The 13,723-nt window shown below is 48.6% G+C and overlaps 1 protein-coding gene across 4 annotated transcripts in view; it reads right to left on the bottom strand.

Moving 5' to 3' along the window:
• Positions 1–13,723, bottom strand: part of LOC119213885 (echinoderm microtubule-associated protein-like 6) — a 39,799-nt gene that overhangs the window by 2,636 nt on the left and 23,440 nt on the right. Inside the window, exons 17-40 of one of the 4 annotated variants that reach the window (XM_037465089.2) lie at positions 13,488–13,674; positions 13,266–13,371; positions 12,188–12,281; positions 11,992–12,092; positions 11,660–11,862; positions 10,219–10,330; positions 9,905–10,032; positions 8,841–8,982; positions 8,422–8,574; positions 8,067–8,198; positions 7,787–7,875; positions 7,528–7,704; positions 7,183–7,417; positions 6,885–7,011; positions 6,304–6,318; positions 5,365–5,443; positions 5,163–5,292; positions 4,911–5,009; positions 4,275–4,295; positions 3,516–3,689; positions 3,232–3,440; positions 2,632–2,789; positions 1,834–1,948; positions 1,557–1,748 (exon numbers count right to left, since the gene is read on the bottom strand). In XM_037465089.2, coding sequence (XP_037320986.2) covers positions 1,557–1,748; positions 1,834–1,948; positions 2,632–2,789; positions 3,232–3,440; positions 3,516–3,689; positions 4,275–4,295; positions 4,911–5,009; positions 5,163–5,292; positions 5,365–5,443; positions 6,304–6,318; positions 6,885–7,011; positions 7,183–7,417; positions 7,528–7,704; positions 7,787–7,875; positions 8,067–8,198; positions 8,422–8,574; positions 8,841–8,982; positions 9,905–10,032; positions 10,219–10,330; positions 11,660–11,862; positions 11,992–12,092; positions 12,188–12,281; positions 13,266–13,371; positions 13,488–13,674 — 3,178 coding nt within the window. The remainder of the gene's footprint in view (positions 1–1,556; positions 1,749–1,833; positions 1,949–2,631; positions 2,790–3,231; positions 3,441–3,515; positions 3,690–4,274; positions 4,296–4,910; positions 5,010–5,162; positions 5,293–5,364; positions 5,444–6,303; positions 6,319–6,884; positions 7,012–7,182; positions 7,418–7,527; positions 7,705–7,786; positions 7,876–8,066; positions 8,199–8,421; positions 8,575–8,840; positions 8,983–9,904; positions 10,033–10,218; positions 10,331–11,659; positions 11,863–11,991; positions 12,093–12,187; positions 12,282–13,265; positions 13,372–13,487; positions 13,675–13,723) is intronic. The other 3 variants (XM_062566509.1, XM_037465091.2, XM_037465092.2) reach the window with 3 other exon arrangements.

The raw sequence follows: 13,723 nt of genomic DNA, 5'->3' as shown, positions 1-13,723 counted from the left end.
GTGTGTTTGTGTGCGTGTGTGATGGGTGTGTTTGTGTGCGTGTGTGATGTTTGCGTGCGTGTGTGACGGGTGTGTTTGTGTGCGTGTCTGATGTTTGCGTGCGTGTGTGACGGGTGTGTTTGTGTGCGTGTGTGATGTTTGCGTGCGTGTGTGACGGGTGTGTTTGTGTGCGTGTGTGATGTTTGCGTGCGTGTGTGACGGGTGTGTTTGTGTGCGTGTGTGATGGGTGTGTTTGTACGCGTGTGTGACGGGTGTGTTTGTGTGCGTGTGTGATGGGTGTGTTTGTGCGCGTGTGTGATGGGTGTGTTTGTGTGCGTGTGTGATGTTTGCGTGCGTGTGTGACGGGTGTGTTTGTGTGCGTGTGTGATGTTTGCGTGCGTGTGTGACGGGTGTGTTTGTGTGCGTGTGTGATGGGTGTGTTTGTGTGCGTGTGTGATGTTTGCGTGCGTGTGTGACGGGTGTGTTTGTGTGCGTGTGTGATGTTTGCGTGCGTGTGTGACGGGTGTGTTTGTGTGCGTGTGTGATGGGTGTGTTTGTGCGCGTGTGTGACGGGTGTGTTTGTGTGCGTGTGTGATGTTTGTGTACATGTGTGATGGGTGTGTTTGTGCCCGTGTGTTTGTGTGCGCGTGTGACGATTGTGTTTGCGTGTGTGACGGGTGTGTTTGTGCGCGTGTGTGATGTTTGCGTGCGTGTGTGACGGGTGTGTTTGTGTGCGTGTGTGATGTTTGCGTGCGTGTGTGACGGGTGTGTTTGTGTGCGTGTGTGATGGGTGTGTTTGTACGCGTGTGTGACGGGTGTGTTTGTGTGCGTGTGTGATGGGTGTGTTTGTGCGCGTGTGTGATGGGTGTGTTTGTGTGCGTGTGTGATGTTTGCGTGCGTGTGTGACGGGTGTGTTTGTGTGCGTGTGTGATGTTTGCGTGCGTGTGTGACGGGTGTGTTTGTGTGCGTGTGTGATGGGTGTGTTTGTGTGCGTGTGTGATGTTTGCGTGCGTGTGTGACGGGTGTGTTTGTGTGCGTGTCTGATGTTTGCGTGCGTGTGTGACGGGTGTGTTTGTGTGCGTGTGTGATGGGTGTGTTTGTACGCGTGTGTGACGGGTGTGTTTGTGTGCGTGTGTGATGGGTGTGTTTGTGCGCGTGTGTGATGGGTGTGTTTGTGTGCGTGTGTGATGGGTGTGTTTGTGTGCGTGTGTGATGTTTGCGTGCGTGTGTGACGGGTGTGTTTGTGTGCGTGTGTGATGTTTGCGTGCGTGTGTGACGGGTGTGTTTGTGTGCGTGTGTGATGGGTGTGTTTGTGTGCGTGTGTGATGTTTGCGTGCGTGTGTGACGGGTGTGTTTGTGTGCGTGTGTGATGGGTGTGTTTGTGCGCGTGTGTGACGGGTGTGTTTGTGTGCGTGTGTGATGTTTGTGTACATGTGTGATGGGTGTGTTTGTGCCCGTGTGTTTGTGTGCGCGTGTGACGATTGTGTTTGCGTGTGTGACGGGTGTGTTTGTGCGCGTGTGTGACGGGTGTGTTTGTGTGTGACGGGTGTGTTTGTGTGTGTGGTTGTGTTCCTCACCTTGTCGGTGAGGTCCCACAGGCGGATGGTGGCGTCGTCGCTGGCGGTGATGCAGAGCTCTTTGGTTGGATGAGCCGTCAGACCCCAGACTCCTCCCCCCCGCGCGTGGCTGTCCAGCAGCAGGTTGGACGCCGCGTTCTTCTCCCCGACCTCGATGATCTCTCCGTCCTTCGTCCCCACCAGGATCTTACCCTGAAGGGATGAGGGGGGGGGACATGTGTCTCCAGGGGGGGACGGGGGCTCGACGGGGGGGAGGTTGAAAATCTGAGCTTCTTACCTTGCCTCTGCAGACGGATCGGACGCACTCCACCTGCTGGCCCGTCTCCAGCTGGAAGGCTCGACAACGTTTCATCTCCTGATCCCAGAGCTTCACCGCGCCGCCCTCCTTGGTCCTGAGACGCACACACACACACACACACACACACACACACACACACACACACACACACACACACACACACACACACAGCAAGAAAAATCTCATATAGGCCTATTCCATATATTAGCAATATATTAACCAATTTCTGTCTGCAACTGAAATCTCAATTTTCTTCCTTTCTTTTGCTGGGCTTCCACGGACATTTTTCAAAATCTGTCAATATTTGGCTGAAGTGAGATTTTCTCTTATTTTGAGTCTTAGAGCACATAAGCATTTTTTCTCTATATTACAATTTATTTTAAGAAAGATAGTACCATGCATGCAAAAACTAAAGAAAATGTAGATATTGTAAATTTAGGACAATTTCTTTGTCATCGATAAAACTCAAAAAATGCACATGTGATTTTTCATATAATTAATATATAACATAATAATAATAATATAACATTTAGAAATTGTACTGTTCTTCTAAAAAGAGAACTGAACCGTTGACACTGATTATAAAAGACTAATTCATAATTCCAATAGAATATGTTTCAAATAGTTAGTCAGTGCACCTCCGTAATGTGATTTAGATTTAATTCACACTGTGACTCACTACTAAAAGCGAGCATGGCTCATGGTCATTTATCTGCTGCATCTGTTGGCCAGATGTTCCCCCGAGGTAAAATCAATAATCATCTGGATGCTACTCACGGCCTCTCCTTGCCGCCGGTGACGATGAGTCCGTCCCTCAGGGTGGTGTACATGGTGAAGACCGGCCCGGTGTGGGCCTTCGCCACCACCCTCAGCAGGTGGTGCTCCCGCCACACGTACACGTCCCCGTTGATGGCGCCGGTGAACGTCAAGTTGTTCTGCGCGCGCACACACACACACACACACACACACACACACACACACACACACACACACGTAATTAAATCACATTTCAAATGATAACCCTTTTAGACAAACTAACTAAACAAAACCAGTACAAAGACGAGGGGAAGAAAAGGCTGAAACAAAACGTTTCTGTAAGTTGTTAATAATAATTTGTTATTGTTTGACGACATCACGAAGCTTTAAACTAATCGGACCAGCGCTCCAAACGTGGTCTCGTTTTTCTTTTGATGATCATCAGATTAAGTTTCCATTCTGTGAAGCCGCAGATCCTCCGCGTGAAGGGACGCCATCTCGTAGCCGAGGGAAGCAGTCGTGGAATCAGAAGGTTCCTCGGCGGCCGTTGATCACCGTGGCAACAGGCCGAGCTGCGGCGCCGAAGGTCAGGTCATAATCACAAGCCGGCAGGTGACTCACCGCGCCGAAGGCGACCGACAGCATTGTCTGCATCCTGCCGCCCTCCACCGTCCCCACCGCGCCCTTCTTGTACATCAGGGCGCCGCCGGCCAGCGTCCAGAACCTCACGTGTTTGATTCCCACCGACACAAACTGGGAGTCCGAGTCCGGCCGAAACTCCACCACGAAGATCCGGTCCAGGTGTCCGGCTTTGCTGCACACCTTGGATCCTGCAATAAAATACACCTTGTTATACATTCATTTGATGCAAATAGGGCTCTGACTGTTTAGTCCATTATTCTGACCTTCCTGCCAGCGCCACACGGCGACGGTGTGTTCAGGGTCCACGCCCACAGACAGCAGCAGCTTCCCTGTGGCGCTGAAGTTAACGTAGCCGACGCCTTTAGCGTGAGGGCAGCGCAGGATGGACAGAGTCTGCTTGCTCATCGCGTCCCACACGTGGATGGTGGGGGTGCTGCCTGCGAAGCGGAAGGCGCGGGGGGGGGGGGGGGAGGAGGGAGGAGACGGGGTGAGGTCTTAACCGTGACGCGAGGGCGACGGCGGGGAACGGAGATCAAATGCGGCACCGCAAACACCCGGAGAACCAGCGTCATTTGACGTCATTGCAGAGAGATCTCCTTTCACTAGCAGTTTGATCTGTTCCAGTCACATGGCTCACATGGCTACTCTTTGTTTGGAAAGGCCTTCTCCAATGGTTTAAAACCCGCTGTAGAAAATGTCCCTACTGAGCAGCAAATATTCCAAATAGAGGAAACTGAAAGTTTAGGACCAAAATGTGTGCAGATTTAAATAGTAAGAGGTTACTGTTTTAGTGACATGTGCAGAATAATGCAGCCTATGACGAGCTGGAATTAACAGGGAACGTGTTTGTGGGGCTCATGGAGTAGTGCGACGCACTGGGAGCCGCTTTCTGAACTAGATAAAGTTATATTGAAAGTCAAATAGCATCATATTTTAAACTCATCATCTGTAAAAGTGAATTCTCTGCGGCTGGTCTCTGGGTGTCGGGGTGTTTGTCGCTGGGAGGCGGAGCGGGTTTTTACCTGGCTGTTCACCGACGTCACCTGAGGTGTCGTGATGTGAGAGAGAGAGAGATGGCGAAAAAACGAGGCCGGCCAAAACACAAACACACAAACGTACGAAAACAGAATAAAAAAAACAGATAAAAACGTGAAGTGAGTTGTTTTTAACGCGGCTCAGCCGTGACAGAAGAGAGAGAGATATTCATGGGGGATTATTGCTGCTTGAATCCATCCCAAAATAATAAAGTCGTTAAGAAATGAGCTCCACCTCAACCATCTACAACAGATGCATATCTCCATCTGCATTATCTAATGACAAATAATCATTTAATATCAGTTATGCCAACAATTAAATGCACAGTTTTTCAAATCAATAAAGCTAAACTTAAATAAAGCCGCTCTTCGGCTCTCTCCGCTCCATCCAGCAAAAAGATAAACTATATATATATATATAGTTTATCTGGCACCGTTTTCAAAATGAACTTTTATCTGCTGGTGTCCTTTTTAAGACAAAGCCTCCTGTGTGGCTCAGTGTTTGCAGCTTGTTTCTAATCACTCTCAGCGGGACACAAGTAAAGCGAGCAGCTTGAACACAAAGCAGAGGAGAGAAAAGACCACACACATGCAGAAACACACACACACACACACACAGTGTACCGATCTGCCCAGTGGCGATGACGTTTTTGTATTTCGGGTGTTGATTGGCGGTCAGAGAGAGGATGTCGTCGGTGTGTTCCAGGTAGAAACTCTGAGTTCCTGCAGCACAAGAAGTCACGTGAACACATCGATTTGATCTGAAAGGTCACGGGTTCGAGTTCCGCGAAGAACCCGCACTGCGGTTCTTTTCCCGGCAACATGTGTTGCTGATAATTCAGCGCTGTGTTTCTGTGACTGCGTTGCCGCGGTTACCAGTGGAGAGACTGTGGACGATGGCGGTGGCGGCGGTGTGGTAGACGATGTCGGTGCCGTCGTTGAGATAGTGCAGGTTGTTGCGACAGTCGAAGCCCCGAAACCCAAACACGTGATCCAAAACCATGTCCTGCAAGAGAGCGGGAGGAGACGGGTCAGCAGAAGGACGGCCGGACGGAGACATGCAGAGGGACGGACGCACCTCCACCAGCCTCTTCTTCTTGGAGACGTTGTTCTTCTGGAGCTTCTCGGGCCGCGGCGCCGCTCGACTCACCGGAGGCCTGGAGGACCGATCAGACCCTTAATCAAGTAATCAAAGATCAACGCGGTCTGAAGACAGACACAAAGCAGAGGAGAGACAGGACAGACGGGCAGCTCGTCCACAGACAGACGGGTTGTTCTTGTCCTTTCCGACACAAAAAAATACTGAGTAGTCAAACTGACACTAGAAGAACAACATGGAGATCTCATGCTAAAATGTAGATCAATTCCCCTAAATGTGAGATTCTGAGATTATGAATCCAGACAGTTTGAGGTAATGCCAACACACACACACACACACACACACACACACACACACACAAACATGAAGAGGCATTACAACAGTAAGAGGAGGACCGACAGGTGTTACCTGGATCCCCTGGACAGCAGAGGGATAGAACCAAGGTATAGAGCTTTAGATAACACACACACACACACACAACGACACACTCACTCAGACACACACACACACACACACACACACACACCTCTTCACATACAAACACAACGACACACTCACTCAGACACACACAAAGGTCTCATGCCTTAGCTAAACTGTGACTAGCTGTGTGCTATAGCTGCATGCTAACAAAATGCTACCATGCTACTCATGCTCTTGCTTTTGTTTTCAGGATAATATGCTAACATGCTAATGTTGCTACTTCTGTGTTTTAATTACCTTCAATGTAAAGGGTTTTATTTTTATCTATTTATTTTAATTGAACAGATTTAGGCGCGTCTCATAAACCAAACCTTTATTTATTGTAACTATATGAATAAGCAGTTATGCTGTAACACAGAACACATCAGCTGATTAGAAACTATTTTACTGACATTCAGACCGTTTATGAATAATCTAAAGAGTAATTTTTATACTTACTTCACAATGCCCTGCCTCCAGGGGAATGCAAGTTAAAACACAACACAAATATTAAAGGCTTTCCCACTACAGGAACTACAAACGCAAGAGATGGAAGTAACAGTAATAACAGGGAGGGACAACGTTCTGAAGACATCATGATCATCTGTTAGCGTGTTCCATGTGGATGAAAGGACCACAAAAAAAACATCATGCAAAAAACCCACAAGAACAAATACAACTGTTACACACACACACACCAAGGACAACGTGAATGAGCTCGTACACACAATCTCAGTGAAGCCGAACATCGCACTGAATACAAAACTTTTAAAATATTTCACTGTAAGTGGAACATTTTAAAGCTTATCTGCACTAGGAGAGAACACACAGCACAACTGAAACAGACAGAAGATTATTTATTCATATTACGTGGATTTGTACTTCATCTTCTCAAATAGAAATACTTTATTTTGGTTCATTTATTGTTTTCTACTCAGCTAGTCATCTTTGTCCTTTGCCTTTTTGTGTTCTTTTTCAACAGGCAGTAAAGTCATTGTGTAACCCTTTGTATGTGTGTGTGTGTGTGTGTGTGTGTTTACCTCTCCTCCGGAGACACCTCTTTCAGCTGGTGCTGAGGTTTGGTTCCCCTCATCTGTCTCATGCTGACGGCGTACATCTTGGAGGTGTAATCCACCGTCTTCTCCCGGGCGACGTCACTGTCGTACCCTTCAGGCGCGCACGCACGCACACACACACACACACACACACACACACACACACACGCACACACACACACACACGCATAACTTTCAGTTTCTTTTGTAGTGTTTTTCTGTACGACTGCCTTGGAGTTTCAATGAAGTGAGTTTTCGCGATGATAAACACGGACACGCCCACCTCCGTCCTCTTCGATGTCGTCATCCGACTCCTCGCTGTCCGCGGTGGGCCGGCCGTCGCAGCACGAGGGCCCCTCCCCCTCTGCGCCGACCCCGCCTCCTCGCTCCCTGGCCCAGATCATCAGGGCGGTGTCGGCGCCGCCGGCCGTCAGCAGCGACGCGTCGTCCTGAGCCCAGCGGACGTTGGTCACCTGAGCGCTGTGGCCCACGTAGCGCTTGAACCGGGCGTACTGACCCTGAGGGAAGCGCAGAGAGGAGGAAGAGGATCAGATGGTCCATCTCCTCTTCCTCCGAGGCAGGGGGGGGGGGGGGGGGGGGCGACCAGCGGTTCCATCCTCCTCCGTACCCGAGCCGGGTAGCCGAACAGCTTCAGGAAGCCGAAGTCGTCGCCGGTGGCGAGCAGCGCTCCGTCCCTGGTGAGCGACGCGGCGTTGATGTCGGTGATGTCGCTGTGCGTCGGCCAGATCCCGTCGCAGCTCGGGCCCAGGACGCACGTCCAGCTGGACCACTTGACCTGCTCCAGCTGCGCGCACAACACAGCAGCGTGATACACACAATTACGCAACAGCTATAGCTGGGAAGTCCACACACACACACACACACACCTCAGAGTTTCTGATGGTTTGTCTTCTTCCTCTCGGGGCTTCGAAGAAAAGTTGCTCTTTTGCTCCCGTGTTCACCTGCAGCAGTTTACCTGAAAAACACACACACACACACACACACACAAACACATAAACAAGTAAATCAATTATAAATCAATTATAATTATTGAATGAATTAACTTGAAACCAGGCGGCAGCCTCTGGGCCTGAAAAGAGAGGCGCCTTAAAGGTGCATTCTTTCTAACGGCCACCAGGTGTCGGATGAGAAGAGTTTCCTAAATACCTCGAGCGTCCCAGTCGATGTGCGTGATGTAACTGGACGCCCCTCTGCAGATCCCCACTCTCTTGCTGCTCAGCACGTTGTAGATGTCCACAAAGCTGTCATGTGACGCCACCGCCAGGAATTTACCTGAGTCTGAGAACACGCGTGAGGATGAGTGGACATACCTCTGATTCCCCCCCCCCCCCCCCCCCCAAAAAAAAACACGCCACGGATTGAAAAATGACAGAATCCATGAGCTATTAAGATATTCTTCTTCTGGCACTTTGAGCTCTCTCTACTTTGACTCTGCTGTTTCCATAGAGATGCAGGACTATATGCCGTGTGTGTGTGTGTGTGTGTGTGTGTGTGTTCGTGCCTGGGGAGAAGCGGACGTCAGAGATGGCGTCGCGGCGATGGTGGAAGCTCAGGAGATCCTCCAGCGTGTCGGCGTTCACCACCAGCACGCCGCCGTCGCTCAGGCCGACGGCCAGGGCCTTCCCGTCGGGGGAGAAGGAGCAGCAGCGACCGCCTGGAGGTCAAGTGATCACATCACTAGTCAAACGGCTTCTACTAGTAGAAACTATCCTCAGAAAAACTCTCTTCAGTGTGTTCCTACGTGTGATGAACAACACTTGACATGTGCTCTCATCTGAGGTACCACATGGGGATTTTAAGGGTGGAATCGCTCAAGTTCGAGCTCCCTTTTCACAGAAATGAACAGAAACCAGCGGATGCCCAGAAGAGACCGATCGGAGACTTTTCGTCCTCCTTTCGTCCTCCTTTCGTCTCTTTTACCTCTCTTCAGCTTGCGGACGGCCACCATGCGGTGATTGGCCGACGTCTCCCACAGCCGCAGCGTCTTATCGTCACTGACGGTGGCGCAGACGGGGAGGAGGGGGTGAGGGGCCAGACCCCAGACCTCTCCCTCCATGTGACCCTGCACACACACACACACATACCTTTTCTGTAAGATTTTAGGATCAATTTGTTATTTAGTTTGTAATTACTGATGAACATTCTTCTAGTAGTGAAAAGCCCAGAGCACAATGTCGTGGGATACGTCATTATGTAGTTTATCACGACTTTTCCTACATACATCTTCCTGATATCACCAATTAAATCACGATACATTTCATTCTGCAAATGCTGATCGATCCGCAGCAGACGTCTCTCCTCACCATGGCAACAGGGGTGCCGTGCCAGACTGCCAGACTTTTAAAAATACCTGAGGGGCTCTCTGCCTCTCACACACACAGCAACCAATGGAAACGTGTTTATTGAATACACTTATTCAAATAGAGGCACATTCACGAGCTCCTGTGGATCTTTCGGTCTTCGTGGATCATGAGCATCATCGGCAGATGGTGTTTGCCCCGTTGTCATGGAAATGTGTGTAAATTAGATCCTAAAGACTTCACAGTCGTGTTGGCTTGAGAAACTAAGATGGCAAGCTTGTCATTTCTCCTGAGGTAAGATCAAAAGATCCAGAGCTGTCAGTTTCCAATCAAACATTGAACCTCTATTAACCCGTCATCTTTTTTTACATCCACTGTGTAAACCATAAACTTTATTCATTAGCGACCTGTTGCATTCTGGGAAATGTTGTTAGATGTTCATGTGTAGGGCCAAACATTCAGATTGAATGGGGCAGGTTGGATTTCTTTTAAGTCAGGTTGTCTCATTACAGTCCAACTTCAAATGACCCCAAATATCCCTTTAATGAGACAGCAGAGAATCAGCTAACTGCCAGCAGCCCAGTGCATCAGTGCTGTTGCCATGGCTACCCACTGTTGTGATATGTCTTTATAACAGAGGGTCCTGAATGGACTGTGTTTCACAGCTACAACAACACACAGCACCTGCACCAGCAGGGTCATGGGCCCCGTCTTGTCGATCTCCAGGACTTCTCCGTTTTTTGTCCCCACCAGGATGTGGCCGTGTCCCAGAGTGATGGCCCTGATGGACGGGTTGTCCTCCAGCAGCAGCCCTGCACACACACACACACACACACACACACACACACATAATTAATCTTTCAGCACCATGTGTCCACCTGGTGGCAGTGTTGGATCAAATAGAGTGTACAGTGCTCTGCTGCTTTATCCCAAAGCCTTAACAGGAAGAGTAGGTGAGTGAGGACGTGGTGTTGTCAGAGGGACGTGGTCGTGTGCACCTTTGGAGCCCGGGGACAGGGCCGCTCTCTTGATGGCGTACGTCTTCAGGCAGCGGTCGAACATGTCGTCCCACAGCTCCACCACGCCGTCCTTCCCTCCGGTCACAAAGCCCTGCAGACAGATGATTATATTCATTGACTTTGCAGGTTGATCGAGGTTTTTGGGAGCAGGTGACCAGCAGATGTTAAACCTCCGTGTAGCTGATCTGCACGTCCCGTCCTGTTGGTCTCCGATCGTCCTTCCATCCTCTACATACTCTGTCATTTCATTAAACCTTTGAAATCACATCATGGTCCTTGTTGGTAAATCAATAGTGGAGAAAACAGATCTTTACTCTGCTGAGTCAAAGCAGAAATATCTTGACTCTATCGCATCCCTTGTTTCACTCAGGGACGTCACTTCCTTCCCTCCCTCCCTCCCTCCCTCCCTCCTTCCTCAGTCAGATCTGCCATCCTTTAGTCTTATCATCCTCCTGACAGGTTTTTTTCTCAGCATGAGATCTGTTTGATGTCTCCTCTGAAGAATCTCACAAAGTCGACGTTATGTTGGATGGAATCTATTTTTAGCAGTTTGTTTTTACTTTGAGTCATAAAACATTCATTGACATCCTGATCTGTGACGTTGACTGAAAAAACGTTTCCAGACTTTTCCTCATTTCTAGATTTTAGATAAATTCGTGCACAGACACTTTAAAATATTTTTAGTGTGAGAGCAGCGAACAGCAGACGACATCACAACCTTCATTTGGTTCATCTCATGGTTTCATTGGTTTAAAAAGCTCATGACCGCAGGCTGAGCGGTCACATGTCACAACAACCTGAGTTTTTTCAATTTTTATTTTCAATTTATAACCCCATCTGAAAATTCTGATACAATTCGGACACAGCTATCAAAATAAGAGCAGAATCAAATCTATATACTATATAAATACTGTATATATAAATAGCTATATAATGTAGCTCGTAATGCAAATGGCGACAGTGGGAATAAAGCTGAATACACTGCACACCTGTTATCTTGTAATTATTATATCTTTTGTTGTAATTATGAGATGGTAAATTCTAATTAAGCATAAGTACGTCATAATCACGGGATAAAGGAGTCATAATTACAGCTCAGAGGAGGAATACTGCTTCTTCACAACAAAAGTATTTGAGGGGGTTCAGGATGATTTTTACAGCAATATAGGAGGTGTGTTGTAAAGTTGGCGCTTTAATGCCAAATATAACATTTTGAACAATTTCCCTTTTGTAGCTCTTGATTTTATAGTTATAACGAGCTCTTTCTCAAAAGAACAGCAGCTACTATGCTTTTATTTACTGGTTTCATCTTTGATTTTCTGCAGAAGGGTTTTCAGGTTTATTCATCGGATTGCGTAGAAGCATCTCTCTAATAACACACACACACACACACACACACACACACACCTGTCCTCCTCACCTTGTCGAGGGAGAACATGGCGAACACGGGTCCGTCGTGGGCTTTGACGGTTTTCAGCAGCAGCGCTTCCTTCCAGATGTAAACGTCTCCGGTGGCGGCGCCGGAGAACACCAGCGCGTCGCTGCGGCCGTAACACACCGACATCATGGTCTCCGGCCGGCCGACGCCCCTGAACGCACCGCGCCGGAAGGTCAGACCGCCGCCTGGCAGGCCGAGCGAGGAGGGGTCCATCCGACGCAATGTGGTGATGACGTAAACATACCATTAGTAAAAATGACTTTACTAGGTGTCTTTAGCAGAAGTTTCTGATACATTTAAACCTGACGTTTTACCTGCTTGCTGCCAGAACTGGATGTGTTTGATGCCCACAGTGACCAGCTTGTCCATGAGCACGGGATTACACTTCACCACAAAGATCTTCTCCTTGTGACCTCTGCAGAAAAGTCAAAGTCAAGTCATCATTGTTGACCTGATATTCGTTTAGCATACAAAATACAAAAGGACTTTTTGTATTTTTTTTTTTTTTACCTGGCAGTAGCAAGCTTCTCTCCTCTCTTCCAGTCCCAGACAACAATCGAATGTCCGTCGTCGACTCCCACCGACACCAGACTCTTTCCATCGGCTGCATCCGATCACACAAAGGAAATGCATAGAGGATTGTTCTTCAAACGCCTCAAAGGAGCAGCGTGCACCTGAACCGTGATTACCACCACTTTGTGTGTCACATGGTGCTCTCTCTTATTGGGTTGGGCGGTGTACCGGTACTAGAAAGGTACCGCGGTACCCGTTACGTTTAAGACGGTACGGTTCTGCCTATTTTTAGTACCGGTACTTTATTAAAAAAGCGCACTCGGTGTTCCGCTCCCTGTCCGGCTGCCTGCACGCATTGACATGCTAGATGCAATTTTCATTGTTGTTTTTCAATAAAGGGGAAAAATTGCCCTTTAATTATGTGTCCATCTCTAATGTACCCATCCCACATAGCTTTAGTTTTTTTTTTCCACCTCAAACACACATCTGTAAAATGATGTAATTCATACTTGGAATAACGATGTAGTCATATAGATACGGACAATAGGTCTACATAGTGTGTATAATCAATGCTGATTTTCATTAATATCTTGCTGTGGGTTAATACTGATATGAATGACATTTGTTACGTGTTCAAAAAGCTGGGCAGGAACAGGCTGGTAAAAGGGGAACCTTACAGATGTTTTATTTATTACTATCATAGTTAAATATTCCAGTATCTTATTTGTGGTATCGTATCGAAAAGTATCGAGTATCGAAATATTTTGCCAGTTATAGTATCGAAGTCAGAATTTTGGTATGGGAACAACCCTACTCTCTCACTGCTGTTATCACTGTAGGACCGTGGCCGTCCTTAGTTACATCCCAACATTGTCTGGGGCATAATAGTTAACACAAAGCAGCACACATCAGCTGGTGTGCGCCCTGCATCAAAACAAGCACGCCCATTGGCACCTTGATCGCAAACCGCTGCTCCATCAAAGCACAAGTGTACTCACTTACAAGGATGGAAGCGCGCGCACACACACACACACGCACACACACACACACACACACACACACACACACACGTTACCTGAGAAGTCCAGAGCACACACTCCCCTCTGGTGGAAACCCCTCAGCAACGAGAGACACTTCAGAGTCTGGATGTCCCACACGTGGACGGCCGGGTCCCTCCCCACCTGCGCGCACACACACACACAGACACACACACGCCTCGCAGGCTCAGCGATGCACAACTTAAGCATCTCCAAATCCCCTCCCCCCCTCCCCCCCTCCACTCGGATGGCGTGCGTACCTGTCCGGTTGCAGCGTAGTCCTTCAGCGGGTGGATGCCGAGGCTCAGGATGTCGTCGTCGTGGCCGAGGTAGAAGCGCTGGCTGTGCAGCTGCCGGTTGTAGACCACGCCCACCGCCGCCACGTGGTACAACACCTCCCCCCCCTGAGTGTAGAACAGGTTGTTCCTGCAGTCGTAACCACGGTACCTGCGATTGATGGAGGAAAAAGCCGTCAGTCAGGCTGACAATGCATCGA

This window comes from Pungitius pungitius, chromosome 13 (genome assembly GCF_949316345.1).
Source record: "Pungitius pungitius chromosome 13, fPunPun2.1, whole genome shotgun sequence".
Classification (NCBI taxonomy): Eukaryota; Metazoa; Chordata; class Actinopteri; order Perciformes; family Gasterosteidae; genus Pungitius; species Pungitius pungitius.
The sequence above is the reverse complement of the archived record's forward strand: the minus strand, read 5'-3'. Positions and strand labels throughout refer to the sequence as shown.